At 39.1% G+C, this 15,331-nt stretch overlaps 1 protein-coding gene across 1 annotated transcript in view; it reads right to left on the reverse strand.

Annotated features, from left to right (window-relative positions):
• AMFR (autocrine motility factor receptor) overlaps positions 1-15,060 on the reverse strand; it is a 28,834-nt gene extending 13,774 nt beyond the window's left edge. The window contains exons 1-7 of the mRNA XM_085301120.1: positions 14,968-15,060; positions 12,704-12,868; positions 10,743-10,895; positions 6,315-6,355; positions 5,359-5,491; positions 4,439-4,572; positions 2,806-2,916 (exon numbers count right to left, since the gene is read on the reverse strand). Of these exons, the coding sequence (XP_085157246.1) occupies positions 2,806-2,916; positions 4,439-4,572; positions 5,359-5,491; positions 6,315-6,355; positions 10,743-10,895; positions 12,704-12,868; positions 14,968-15,030 (800 nt within the window). The 5' untranslated portion in view covers positions 15,031-15,060. The remainder of the gene's footprint in view (positions 1-2,805; positions 2,917-4,438; positions 4,573-5,358; positions 5,492-6,314; positions 6,356-10,742; positions 10,896-12,703; positions 12,869-14,967) is intronic.
• Positions 15,061-15,331: the final 271 nt, after the last annotated feature.

Consider the following 15,331-nt stretch of genomic DNA (forward strand, 5'->3'; position numbering starts at 1 on the left):
CAGCTTAGACAGAGTGAGTTTTGCTTGGAACAGGAAATAAAGTGATATTTTTCTCACCATCTGTTACTGAAAACAGACAACAACTGGGCAAAGGTTTATGATGAACTGATAATTTTCACAGCAGTTCTGCCAGACTGATATGGTAATGGCACCTCCAAAGTTTTTCAATTATCTTTTCAAAAATATTATTCATATCAGCACTAAAGGGAGTRCAACTCTGGGAACTTTCCAAATAAAATAAAATTAAACATTAATACAACACAGTGCTGTGCCATTGCAARGTTTACTGAATACTAAACATTCACTGTCTTGCAGAAAGTGAGAAGGATTTGAAATGTAGGTTTAAACACTCAGAGCTGTGCCTACTTTTTTATTCAGAGTGTTATTTCCCAACTTTGGTATTTGCTTCTTGCAAAACAATTTCCAGTATGGAAGAGAACTGAGTTTCAGTACCACAACACATTTCACACTTGCAAGTGGGGTTCTTCTGCTTCTTCAAGAGAGGCTCTTGAAGTACTTCAGAGGGGCAGAGAGATAAAAAGAAAAAAAGCTAAAATAAACCTGTATCACAAATCACATATTGGCAAATGGAGTAAAGGCACAGATTACAAATTTGGGCTGGGCCAAATTGCAAGACTGTAGCAAAGTCGAGGATACSTTCTGCAGTCTTGCTAATGCTCTAGTGCAGCGACCTTACTGTCAATGTGTTTCTCATCACACTTAAATGGATAGATACACAATATCCAGAAGTGACATTGTTAGACACCTCAGAAATGCCAAAAGTACTACAGTAAAAATCCACTGTTTTCCACCACTTCGATCATCAACACRTTGCACATAGCTAGCACGTTAGCACCACCAGTGCTATACAGCTTCATCTCCGTTACTACAGGAAWATAACTCCGTACACAGCAAACTCTGACAAGTCTCTGCTACAACCGCACTCAAAAGGTCACCTGTGAAACACCTGGGGTGATTCCAYGTACCACCACACTGCTGCTCCTCAACAGCCCAATCACCCTGCCATCAACACAGCCCCCTTCCAATCTCCATGAACACCAAGTCCTAAAGGTTTGCAGTAAGCCAGCGATCGTAATATTTACTTTGGACTGAAAAAAGTGAGAATGGCTCAGTCACATACAGCTCTTCAGTAGCAGGCTGAKTAAAAATAGGTCGAGGAAGGTAACATGTTAGTGTAACGGTTCTTTTTAAAATTACTGCYTGCCTCCTAAAAGATAAAACAAACTTTTAAAGAAGTCTAACAGACAGATGCCCACTCCCATTCAAATTAATGAATATTTGGGCACACAATTGATCTCAGCTACGTGCATCTACCCAGCTATCTTCTTTTCTTCTCCAAATAAATGGCTGTGGGTAAAATCCCATATAACCAAGAACAGGCACAAGAGCTCCATGTGTATGTAGCCTGTTCGCAAAACCATCAGGCTTTTACGGGGACAGAAACCTTCTTAGGTTGTATATACAATTATTAATTAAACCTGGTATTTTTTTGTGGGGGGGAAGCAGGTGGTATTGGGTTTTATTTTTAAATTTATTTATATATATATGTATATATATGTATATGTATGTATGTATACATACACACACACACATATATATATGCACAAACTTAATTTATCCAATGTAACGTGTTTCCTCCTTAAATGCAACAAACAGGWAAGGGCAACCTAGCCTCAGGGAAAATACAAAAGGGTCATTTTAGATGCAGAAAAAACATTTTGAAGAGGAGACCCTAGGCTTCTCAAGTGCACAGTAAGTGATTAAGCATTCAGCTGATTCAGTAGCACTGGAAGAAGAGTTTCTGCAACTGAAACAAAATTATCTCATTAGAGACTTCTTGGAACACATAAATATTTATGACAAGATTTGTCATAAATGACAACAAATTAGCACACACATTACAACCTCTGGTTTGACAGCTAACAAGAAAAGAGCTATTTGCAAAAAGAAATTTGCTCATACTACACCTAAGGGACAATTTAACTGACCATGTATGTTAATGTTTATCAAACGGCACTTCAGAAATTCTGACTCAAGCCACATTCCTCTGTTCGTTTTTATGCAAAAGCATGAAAACTCCACAAGCATCTGCTACTGTTCACTATACCGCAAGGATAGCGTGATCCTCTAGTCAAGGGCCTCCCAGATCCCAACTATCAGCTGTTTAGGGACCTCTTCAACTGGATGCTGTATTCATTTAACATGTTTCATAGCCCTGATGGACTGCTACCCCTGCATGAAATCATCTAAACAGTCCTGGCCTCCACAAGTGTTCTGGAGCACCTATTGCCATTTAAGGATGCACTGTGCAAAATATGTTTCTTGTTTTTCTCTTTAAAGTTGATACCTGAAAGGTACTTAAAGGGCTAATATTTTCTTCATCACTTGAAAATCAATGTATCTTCATGGAAGAAGTGAAGACTGGGATAAAGTAAGGGGGAAAAAACAGTCTGCCACCCCAAATATTTACACAGCAAGCTGGGGTATGGACTTCCACTTGAAATACTATAACTAGATACTATATACCCATTAGGTGACAAGATGCATACACTTACCTCAAAGGAAAAGATGCATCAAGCGAATGTAATTAAAACATGAAAATGACTGCAGACAACATGATTTTTACTTTGTAATTAGAAACAGACCAAGATGGCACAAAGAGTAAGCAATCACAGCTTTGCTGATAGGTGGTTACTTGTCATACTGCTGTAACTTTTAGGCCATGCCCACAAAACTCTTTACTTCCTCCAGTCAGCCCCMCTGCATCCATCCCTAGAAACATACTTGTGGAAGAGGTGGCCACAAGGGAGTTTTCGTGCAGATTGCATGGAGTCCCAGCAAATGGCACAGTCGTCATTATTGACTGCCAGCTCTTCCGGYGTTGCAACTGCAAACCTGCAGTAAAGAAGAATAAACAAAAAAATAAAGAGCCAAGAAAGTAATTATGCCAGATCAGTAGATCAGTACAGCCTTCTTCCACAGCCTTCTGCACTAAAAACACTTATCCTCCATGTCTGCTTTTCCTTGGGTGAGATACATCAGCAGGTTTGTTATCTTTTCCACATCTAGAACTCAAGGTGTAAAGGAAGACTGAGTCTCCTGCACATACCTCTCCCATGCCTTCTCATAGACATCTTTTTCTTGTACATGTTCCCATCTGCCCTAGGCTGAAAAAGCTTTGACTTATCTTCTTCCAGTGAATATGCTCATTAGGATGTGGACTTCAAGTTATATAATCTGCACAGATTTGGCCTATGTCATTTTTCTAAAAGAATTTCAAAACCTGTATCAATTTGGGGGACCAAAAACATGTATGCTCTATTTTTGCCCTCCTAAGTTCCCCCCCCGCCCCGCTCCAAAAAAAGCTTTGCCTTTGATTTTTTGTTTGTTTAACTACAGCACCATGCGATCAGCTACAATGTAGTATCCAAATACAGACATTATGCTGATGAGATACTGAATTGCAGTACTGTTAGCATGGAATATGCTTGAAAAAATGACTAAACAAACCCRTGGTGCGAATTTCCACTGGTGACTTCAGAAAGAAGCTAGAAAAAGGTTTTTCCAAAATAACCAGAATGACAAAAAAAAACCCACACATCAAGTCACTTGGACTTCTTGTCCAAGATACTTGCAACTCAAAAAGTTTTGTGAGCAGCTTACAGAGGGGTTTAACTGTTACATCTACCGAATAAAAATAACGTACTGTGAGTGAACTTTGTTATGCAGCTCTTAACCAGTTATTGTAGCTATTAAATGACTTTTCATAAAGAAAACCTTAGCAATCTCCAGAGAAGTCATTTTTTTAAATAAGCTACTAACATGAAAGAGGCAGGCTACAGTCTTTCATACTTTAAGTTGAATACGTTTTTTCCTCAGAATAAGATTTTGATTCAATTTCAGGCAGTAACTGAGTGATATGGCTAAGAGCATTTACAGCCTGGCACTAGGTTTGTACTAGTTAACATGATAGGTTTTATTATTTGAGTCTATTTACATCAGTAATTATTTCCATCAGAGACAAAGCTGATGCTTCACAACTGAGACAGGCAGAGCTCTGCACAGCTTACGCCACCCCTAATGCCTACGGTAGTACACAAGTACACGAGAGAATATGAGTAAAGAAATAGTGGGCAAGGGGCTTCACTTGTCTTCAGTAATGCTGCTATTACGAAAGTCAGTGTTGCATATCTGCTAAACCCCAAAAGTGTGTCCCCCGGAATAAACAATATGGAAACAAAGAACTTGTAAAATATACCCTAAGCATAAAGACTTAAGAGCTGGATTTACAAGTTGTATCTCTCCAGCCTACCACATGACATCATATCCCAAAAGAACATAAAAGAATCCCAACTTCTTGATCAGGATTCTCCCTCCAAGATCCAAATCAAATCCCCAAAGCAAATCAGAGGCTTACATGGCTTCCATGTTTCCGACCACACGCAGGTAGTTCTTATGCCGACGAATTCTTCGCTGAACTTCATGAAACAGGTAACGCAGCTGCATAAAAATCACCAGGCTAGCCATTGACAACCAGATATTGCCAAATAACTTTAAAGAAAACAGAATGGTGATTAGAAAAAAAATAYCATGGGAATCAAGAGGCAGGTTTACCAAAAAAAAAAGTATGCCAGACTAACCAATAAAATAAACATTAACATAGTCTGAAGAGCTCTGGATTTTCCAATCAAATTTACCATCATCACTAAACACAAAAAGTCAAACATTCTAACATATCCTCCTCATTTTTTTTGTTTATTTTCAAAGAATCATTACCTAGTCTTTATAAATAAGAGGCAAATAGGAGAAGGGAATTTAGCAGAGAAGATTTATCTGCAGTATTTCTGCCACAAGAAACTGCATCAAGTCTTAAGAGAAAAAAATTTGAGAAACCAGCATTCAGTAATTTTTCCTCTGCTGAGAGCTATTCAGATTACTTATACACATTCACAAGAATTGCTACTCTACATTCTCAGATACTACTTAAGCAACACAGCACTTCTAACAAATTGCATTCAGTCCTTTTCAGTCTGATGTCCCCTGCTAACAATGAAAATGTTTCATTTCTCCTGATGATTCCACCTGATATTAAGAGACAAAACTAATCAAACATCTATTAAACAGACAATTATACAGTAGTTAATACTCCATAAAAAGTTTTTTCCAAGAACTCCAGTTACACAGGAAGAAAGAGTGCCTAGAAGTCTACTAGTTTCCTCTTTAAATAAAAAGCTTCTCTGTAACATTTGACTCAGAAAAGCATAAAAATATTTATGCCCAGTACTCTTTAGATTAAGACAAGTCTCTTTGCTCAACATTATCTCCAGTATTTCATACCAGCATATGAATATGATGCATCAGGTCGAGCGAAAGCAAGGTTAGCTCCATGACAAAGTCTGTGTAGTACACGTAAGTGCCTTTGCCCTCCCACGTTCCTTCATGGTTGAGATCCCAGAGATGAATTACATATCTGCAAGAGCAGGAACGTCAACATCATTCTATATTTTCCATTATCTAAAATCTCTAACATGCAGACTATTTAAAGTATTTTTCAAACAACTTCTGGACATGGATTCTTTACCCTTCTTAAATGCCCAGTGCCCAAACTCTGTATTTCCTTTGTCTTTTGTCTTTCTAACATGGCTGGTTTCAAACTAAAAAAAAGGGGGAGGGGAAAAAAAAAAAAAAGGTCGAAGGCCAGCAATGCTTAGCCCGCATTGGCATTACAGAGACCACCATCTGGCAGAGGAGATATTGTAGCATTTACTAAAAACACCCGCACAGACTGAAAGCCAAGCTTGGGATTATCGTCATGCATACTACAGACCCATGGTTTGCAACCTGAGAGGTGTTTCTCAGGGGAGGCACTACAGCTCAGTGAGACAGACCTGAAATGCCAGTGGTGATATGGGCAAAAAAGTTTTCTTTTCTATATCTCATGGTCCGTGTGTATATATACACACATGAGCACTACATTCACAAGCCTTTTCTAGAGTAAAAATTCTAGAGATTAAAATCACTTAAAAGAAATCCAGTGTGATGACATGACGTAGCCTATATCAACCCTTGTACAGCAGCACCAGTCCATTTTTATCTATGCCTCAGGCACAGTATTATTAGCACCCACTACAACCATCCATATGTTGCAGTACTTGCATTTAAAAATTTGCAATGTCTGAAGTTAATAACCTTTGCCGATCTCCAAATACACACTTGCAATTCAACAAGGTAACTACATACGCCTTTTAAAAAAATAAAAACAAAAAATCCCACATAAAACATAGCCTACTTACCGTAAAATCACATGAGCCGTTCTTACTGTCACAAGCAGAGACTGTAGAAAACAGAAAGGTACATTAATATCATGTTTCTATGACAGAGCAGTTGTACTGTGGCAGCAGCTGAAGGCCTGAAACACACAATGAATTTACTGCAGCTTAACAAGCTACTGTGTACCAACAGAGTCGCTACGCATGGYCGTACGAGTGTGCTTACAAATACATTTAAATTTCTTCCACTGATGTTTACCATAGCATGCTCATGTTTGCTTCTAGTCAAACAGACACGCTACTACCATGCTCTGCACTCTGGCATCCTGTCTTGCAAAGAGCTCAGATGCAAAATACTTGTGGAACAGCCACACACATTACCACTGTAAGTTTTTCCCCTCCATCATGTGGGATACGCTATCTACTTCATTCCTTATCACTCTGCCGATGTCAAGATTGCAACCTCACCAGCTGCCTTCAGCTGAAACTAGCACACCTCTCGCCATCCACTGCTCAAGAAAAATTCAAAGAACGGAATAGTAGCAGGGATTTCTGGGAGAACCACAGAAGCATTTTCAAATATATCCTCCCTTTGCCGAGAGTGATGTGAACAGTGAGAAAATAATTTCTCTGTTTAGTCATACTTATCCTCTCTATGCTAAGCAGAGAGAAAAAAMTCAAGTATATGAGAAAGCATAAGTAGATCAAGAGTCTCTCCTAAAAACAAGTCAGCGGAAAAGTCTGCTTCTAGAATACTGAACCATATTTTCACATGCTCTTGTCATCTAAGAAAGGACCCCATCAACTCCTTCCCTAACCTGTCAGCCCCMCAACACCCTGATCCTCTGCTGTGATATCTCATAAAAAAAATAAAAAAGACAAGAAGAACTCCATTCAGAGACTGTCCATGCCACCCCTCAGCAGCAGGGGCTAACACCACGATGCAGGCAATTTATAACGAGCAACTGCAAACCGTTTCTTTAAAACTGATTTAATGGCATACATTTAAATAGCAGAAACAGTACTAGAAAATRTCAAAAAAGGTAATGCTCTGTTAGAGCAACAGAGTCATTGTTTTGAATGAATGATTTCCTTTGCTTGTAAAATATATTCTTTAAAATATGCTTCTATGCACATTTAATCTTTAATAATATCCAAAATATTTGCCAGCTGTTTCTTATATAGCTTTAAAAGCTATGATTCTGTGATGACTTTACAAACAGTACAATCTTTTGTCCAAATAATGGCTTCAGGATAAAACATACAAATCATTCAAACAACACAGAAAAATTAGTCAAGAGCATAACATCAAGTCACTGCCACTGTGTTCTGTTCTCATCAGGAGCCATCTTCCATTAAAAAAACTTAAATCGGGACACAAACTGCACCTGTCAGGCACRTTATGAGTCCTGCTTCTGGCTCCTGCTGACACAGCCACATCTGGGTGACAGAAAGAGGCCATACCTTGTTCACAGGAGGTTTTCAGCTACAGYGAAACTTTGAGCAAACCACAGAGTGAAAGTAACTGGGTCCAAATCCTAGCCTTGCAAGCTGTAGAACAGAGCGATTATCTGCTGGACGCATGTGCTGTTGAGCACAGATTAACRTCAAAACCAGTACATATGGCATAAAATCTCCCGTAAGGAAGACATCTGTCAACCCAAAGAGTCTAGGCCTTGCAACTTATAAAAGGTTAAAACTATAAGTCAGCTTTTGGAATCTGTGGGATTTTAATACTTCCTTGTAAGTCACCATTTTGTTGCCCAGATTTTATTTACACTGGTTAGTGCTGAGCCAGCAAGAGCAACAAAAYTGAAATAATGAGCTAGCACAGATTTGGCCAAGGCAACGGTCCCAAGCTCCTACACTAATCCCAGGGATGCATTTCTATGTTYTAACATGATGAACACTTCCCAGAAAGTAAAATATTGCATCACAGGTTACACAACGCCATAATCTGAGGTTCTAAGAATACAGCAGGACATGTGCAGTGATGACACCTCAAGAGATCTGGTTCTGCTCGAAACAAACTGCTTCACTCCATGCACACTTGTCCCCTGGGGACTCTATGGCAGAACAGACAGCTTACAGACATTACTCACGGAGCTTAGCACACAACTGGAAGGCACTTAAACACCCAGTGGGTGCRGCATGAGAAGCTATGCACAAAAAAGAGCTGTACCTTACGGATAATGGTATAAGATTAAATACTACTATCATTATATGGGCTTAACATATAATGTTCCTTGTGGAACAGGATCAGAGTACAGTTGCTACAGGAATGCAGTAATTCTTTCTTACGGTGAAAAGATGCAAAAATAGGCTGGATATTACACGCTAARCTGTAATTTACCATGCATTAAACAACAACAAAAAAAATACTGATTATTCAAAAAACAAACCAAAAAAAACAGGCTATCTTTATTCTTCATTCTCTGGGTACTTACAAACAACCCAGAATAAGGGGAAGTCTACCTAAAACCAGAGAAAAACATCCATATTACTTTATTGCAAACCCTGAGGCATCAAGCTAAAGTCAATGTTTGCAGGGTTAGGAGGGAGAAAAAATAGCTTAATGAAACTTAATGTAATTAAATATACAATAATGGAATACACTTGGCAGGGCCCCTCTCAAACAGCATCACACAAGCCACCACCAAGAAAACTGTTTAAGTCTTCCTTGTTTAATGCTTTTTTGCCAAGAGTCTGAGGACTGCCACGAGGTGTCACTGTTAGTAGCTGTACAGCAGGAAACCTAAATGTTTTATCCAAGTGAAGAAAACTACTCATGGGCACCGTCCCATAAAARGTATACTGGAAAAGGTGTAGCAAATGGCAAGATATTAAACAATTTCATACACAGAAAGATTAAAACAGACTAGGGCTCTTGCTTGAAAGAGAGGTTAGAAGGGGAAAAGGAAAAAGATCTGTAAAGTCATAAATGGTGGAAGAAGGGTGAACAAGAAACAATTCTTTGCTGSTTTTCCCACCACAAACGAAACAGATGATAGCCAGGAAAATTATCAGGCAGCAGATTTGGCGCAACTAAAAGAGCTCTTTTGTGTACACAAAGTCTGTTAAATGTGGAATCCATTGCCTTTGGATATTGCAGAGGCCAAAGTATAAATGAGTTCAAAAAAAGATTAAACAACTTTCCGGAGTCCATCTGCAGCTATCCCACTCAACAGACTTGTGCAACTGTCAGCTCAAGAATGTTTTTAAATGCTAGATTTTCAGAAGCACGGGTAAGAGACTCTTTCCTATATATTCTCCCTAAATCTCCAATACTGTCCACCGACAGTACAGTAGGCTACACGGATTGATTGAGGCCCATACACTTCAGCTGATGTTGCCACTACTTTGTTAATCAAGAGCTTTGCTGAGAGTCAGAGTTCCACTAAAATACCAGGCTTTTTAAACAAAACACATCTTTTTTTAAAACACACTGCCAAGTCAGACACAATTGCTCCTATTGACATGAATAAGCTGGATCCCATCCTGTGACCCAAAACATGTACACAACGTGATGCAGTGCAAATAAGGCAAGGCTTCAGCACCGTAACACTCCCAGATAAATCTACCCCATGCTGGCATGAGACCGATACAGCCTTCTGCCAAGCCAAGATAAGAGACATAATGTTAACAAGACTCCACCTACTAAAGACATGAACACAASAAATCTTCGATACTTTGCTACCATGTAGATGCAAATCTGACCTTCCGGCATATTCTCATATTTAAGGGACAYGTAACTGGTATATTAACAACTGTCAAGTATTTAAACAGTCTTTGTTATGCAGCTACAAGCAACCTCTGCTCCTACATTTCCTATTTCTCGCCATGAGCCTTCTCAAAACTAGCTCTGAACTATTATGGCCAACATCATSTTCTCCTACTTCCAGCTGCCTAGTTTCTTTCATCCTCGCCAACACCAAATACAAAATTGAAGATAGTGGAGAACAAAAACAAGTTGTATGCACTATTTGTTGTCCGAACTAAGGATGTGCTAAGATGACAGACTTGCAATTATGTTGGTTATCATCCCTGTGTTGGTGATCACCACTTCCTCAGCTGGAGTGCAACAAAACATCACAAACATTTATAGTTACTCCACACTGCAATGGTTTACGGAGTGCACAGACATAGTTGCTTCATCGCAGCTAAGATACGATGTTTTACACAAACATGAGCAAATCACGTGAGCATACCTTAGGGAAAGGATGTTAGTCCCATTCACTTTTGGGGAGAAATGAAACAGAAAATACAATCTCAAAGAAACAGGCTGGAGATGCACGTTACCTATTCACATATACTTTTTCCTTTGTGTCTTGTGGCTGTTTCTTCTGGAAACTAAAATAAACTCCACCACTTATAAGAAGAGTCTCACACAACCCCCAAATCATGAGCAAAAGACAAAGCAGACCCCCCCCCCATGTCTACAGGAGGTCTCACCTCTGCTGCCATGAAAGCCAGCGTGTGCATTCCATGGGTGTAGCCAATAACCCCACAGACGACTGCTAATCCACAGCAGGACAGGAGCATGGCTATGAGCAGGGTCARGACTCTGATGTGGCTGCTCATGGGTGTGGTAGGAGAAAAGGAAAGCTGTAACATAAATACACAACAGGTTTAAATGAGTGCTTTATCAACCGTGCCCTCCATACTCACCTTACCAACTAAGTCCTCATTCAGGAAATTCTTTTGCTTTCCAGAATAAAACCAATGGCACAACCTTAACCACCTAATGCAGCAACAAAGGATGCTGAAAGAAGGCTAAAACCACACACCATCCCAAAGTCTTGTTCATCTCACTGTCAGTTACACTCACTGGGTTTTTGAAGCCAGGACAGATCACTATCATTAGTTAATCTAATTTGCGGATCACCTGTGCAGGAAAAACAGGCTCTCAACTAGTAGTTTCTGCATCAAATCCACAGCAACTGCTTAGGATGAGAGTGCCTTTTAGGACACTTAACTTTGATTTAAAGACCACAAGGGACAGGAATAACAACTCTAACAATTTTTTTCACCTTACAGATGATCTGAATTTGTCGATCTTCATCTTCCAGCCACTAGTTCCTCCACTGTCATTTTCTTCTGGGAGAAAGAAGCACCTCCCTCAAAAAGCCCACCCGCAGCGAGAGACAGCTGGACAGTCCAATGAAGATAGTTTTTTATCTCATTCAACAGCACATGCAACTTACTAATTCTGTGAACTACCTTAACGGCAAGCTATACCTAAACTGCCTAAATCAAAGACAACAAAGGAAGCAAAACATCAGGGCTGGTAGGGGAAGAACACGACAAAGAAAGAAGCTGCCCAAAGTTCTAGTCTGAGCTGAATGAGTTGACTCCTATATTTTTTTGTTAAATTCATTCTTTCTTCCTCATTAATATTTAGTTCTGTTCCACATCCACCTAAATAAGCTTGCAGGGCAAATCACACAAGTACCATTTTGTCCAGTATTATGATATAAGCTTGGAAGGCAGAAGGAAAACCCCTTTCCCAGTTTCCTCTCAAGAACACTTAATAAAGGTATCTTCCCACAGAGGCTTTGCTCTTTTACAGCTTTCTAAACACCACTAAAACACTACCAGATGACTGCCTTTTTCATTTCTGTCTCAATTTTCCTAATACCAAAAAATCTAATTTCAGTTTCAGTACTCGACTACTCATGAACTGATAGAACTTACTGGATATTAATAAAAAAAAATTACAAAGTACTAAGCTACCAAAACGAAATTCAGGAATTCATTTTAGTTTAAATATTTATTCCAGGACAGAGGAGCTGAGGAAAAGACATGCACACTAAAGATGTTTAAAGTGCAAAATCTGTTGTTCAAATTCCAACTCCTTTCTCCTTGACTAGCTTTCAATTTCTCTGTCTCCCTCTGTTGAATTCATTCTTGGTATTAACATGAAGTGGGATATAGCTTATGTGAAAAAGTCATACAGCATATTGTAAAGATATTTGCAGCCAACATTTCATAGATGTAAACAGCACTATTAGCACGAAAACTGAGCACAGAATCCACAGAAGGAGGCTTTACAGATCAATCCCAAAGGGCATCAATCTAAAGGATGCACTGTTGTCAAGATTTCTTCTCTAAGAAGAGCTATAAAGACACCTTACAGAGTTACATAACAGAAATAACAYGGCACACACACATAGGCCAATTTATTAAAGAAAAATAAGTATCTTCAGCTCTATTTGTCTGGTGGGAAAACTGAAGGAGTAAGATACACATGGCACTCCAAAGTATATATTTGAAGCTAACACGAGGTGCACATGTTCAGCACTTCAGTGTAGGGAAAAGGTCTGAATGATCTGCTTGCAATCTGTCATGAGTCGGTGCCCAAACCAGAAATGGAATTTGCATGTCCCAAAAGATAGCCCTTAATCAAAGCTTACATATTCAAAGCGATCCTTGCAGAGCTGAACCATGAGATGAAGAAACACAAGTCCAGAGAACCAGAGGCACCACATGACCACTTCTTCCACTGTCTGAACATTCAGCACGCCAAAAATAAAGATGAACTTGTAGAAAATGAAATTCCAGAATTTATCCTTGAGATGCTGAAAAGACAGAAACTTGGTTACCGTGGCAAAAACACCAACAACGCACGTGCATAAAGCTGCCTGCCCACAGCAGATAGCTGGGTGGGGGGGGGGAAAGACAGAAATAGCAACATGAAAATACATTAACAAAAGACAGTAGCATACGCACCAAGAATAGTATTTGTTAACCTTACAGAATCTCAAACTATATTAGAAATATTAGAAGCCCAGAGTATCTGTTCAGCCTTTTGTACCGCTGCAGTAAAATAGTGCAACACAGTGCACAGCACAGTTTCCTGCCGTGTTTCTAAAGGGGTGCTTAGCACAAAGSAGCTCTGCTTGACTAGATTTTCCATGCCCAAGCAATGTGGCTACGGGGCCACAAATACCACATTTTCTTTGCTACATTGATTGGATTAATGGCCATGGTTAGTGCCTACCTAACCTAGCACCTTGCTTCCAAAAAAACTGTCAAAAAGTACACACTAACTACCTTTCTCACCAAGCGCAGAGATGATTAAGAAAAGATGATAATATCTGCTCTTAAAAAGCACAATGCCTACAGCAAAGAACGAGATTGATGAGCAATAAAAAACAATTATTCCCACGCACGCACAGTAGGAAAGAAACAGTATGATGCTCTCAAATAGCAGATTTCAAAAAAAAAAGCAACAGTTGGTTGGGGATAGAAAAATTTTATGAAATAGAATGTTTTGTTCAAGAACAGGAAGAAATTACCAGTAGAATAGTTAAGATGGGCACAGAATTCCCTCAGGATGCTGACATTTTTTGGCTCATCAACATTAATAAACAGCTTTCCTTTAAATGAGAATTGAAGTGTATCTGAGCTGCGCAAGAGCAACTGAATCCTACACTGTTACTGCTTTTCAAGTCTGCTTTTAAGAGAGCAGGGAACATTCTGGAAGTTATCACCGGCTAAATCTCCACATCCTGACAGAGAATGCAGGATAGAAAAAAAAGAAAATGGCCCAATGCARTTTGGGAGTGTCTTGTTTCAAATGCACCTCACTCAGAGGCTACCCRGGCTGTGAATCACGAGCTTTGGGAGACCTGTGGCTATTAACGAGGCCTTACGYGCCACACAGCTCTGCACGGCAGAAATCCTCGTGGCCCGGTTCTTCTTACCGAGCTGCGTTTACACACGGCACCTTCGGCTCCTTTTTTTGTTTGTTCTCCTTYTTTGTTTTTAAGGACTAAGGGCTTTACTGGTCCTTTGTTGAACTTCCAAAAACCTTCTCGTCTAGCCCGAGACCAGAACCAAATAACCTGAGTTCTCAGTCCTTTCACTTCCCTTCTCCGGGCACACRCCTGCCTACCCCTTTTATACCTGAGGACAGATAAACTACCTAGCCAATGTCTGAAGATAGAAAATAAATGCACGACTMTGGCAGTCAAGGCACAAAACAACGTACAAGAGTGAACTCAACCTCATAGTGCAGATGATTAACTAACTATGAAATGCACAGGAAGAGCTGTCAAATGCAAACGTAATAGTGAAGAACATTTTTTATATATACTATATATATATATATATATAAAAAAAATATATATATTATATATATATTATATTATATAATTATATATATATATATAATTATATTAATATATATTATATATATATTAAATATATATATGCATATGTACATAAATATGTAAGTATTCTGAAATGAGTATGTATATGTAGATAGGTATTCTGAAATGAGGTGCACTTTAAGAAGTCTGACAACTTTTATTAAGGAAATAGGATTTTTCAAGTTGACTATGGGCTCCTAAACTACAATAGCAACAATTAAAATGAAAATTTCCACTCAGAAATAAATTGCATGCCTGTGGCCRTGGATATGAGCTAAGTAATACTTCCGTGACAAACTGAAGGGCTTCTTCAGTGGATTTTCTTCTCTACAGTTTCACTGAATAGCATTTTCCAGAGCGAGAACTCCAAAGGGCAAGATCTAAGTTTACACTGTTTTAAAATTTACATTTATTGCATAACTTTCAGCAATTTCACTATAGAAAACTACATCAGTCATCTACCAAGAAATTATGCTACCTCAAAACAACACAGACATCCAAGGCAACGCGTTTGTCCGTCTTACCTGCCTCTCACTAACACGAAGAGGACCAAACACCATATACTGGATTAGTTTAGCAACCAACATCAGAAAACAGCAGGCAGTGTTCACTAGTACCTGGAAAGAAATAGAGCAGTCAGTGGCAAATACTTTAGCTCGACTTGCAAAGGGAGAGGGATGGGGAAAGCAGGAGTCTAGCAGGCCCTTCCGTCGCTCCTGGGGTAAGAGGGGGTTGTTTGTTTTATTGTTTTTTTTTTTTTCTTTTTAAAGGTGACATTTAAGCGTGACCTCTTCCAAGACACATATTGTAGCTGATAACTCACTTGATTTTCCTTCTAGGAACACCAGTGTGGTCAGTTTAATATATCAGTATACAGAACAAACAAAT

The sequence above is a fragment of the Rhea americana genome, unplaced genomic scaffold (genome assembly GCF_003343005.1).
Source record: "Rhea americana isolate MKP2758 unplaced genomic scaffold, rheAme1 scaffold_172, whole genome shotgun sequence".
Lineage (NCBI taxonomy): Eukaryota > Metazoa > Chordata > Aves > Rheiformes > Rheidae > Rhea > Rhea americana.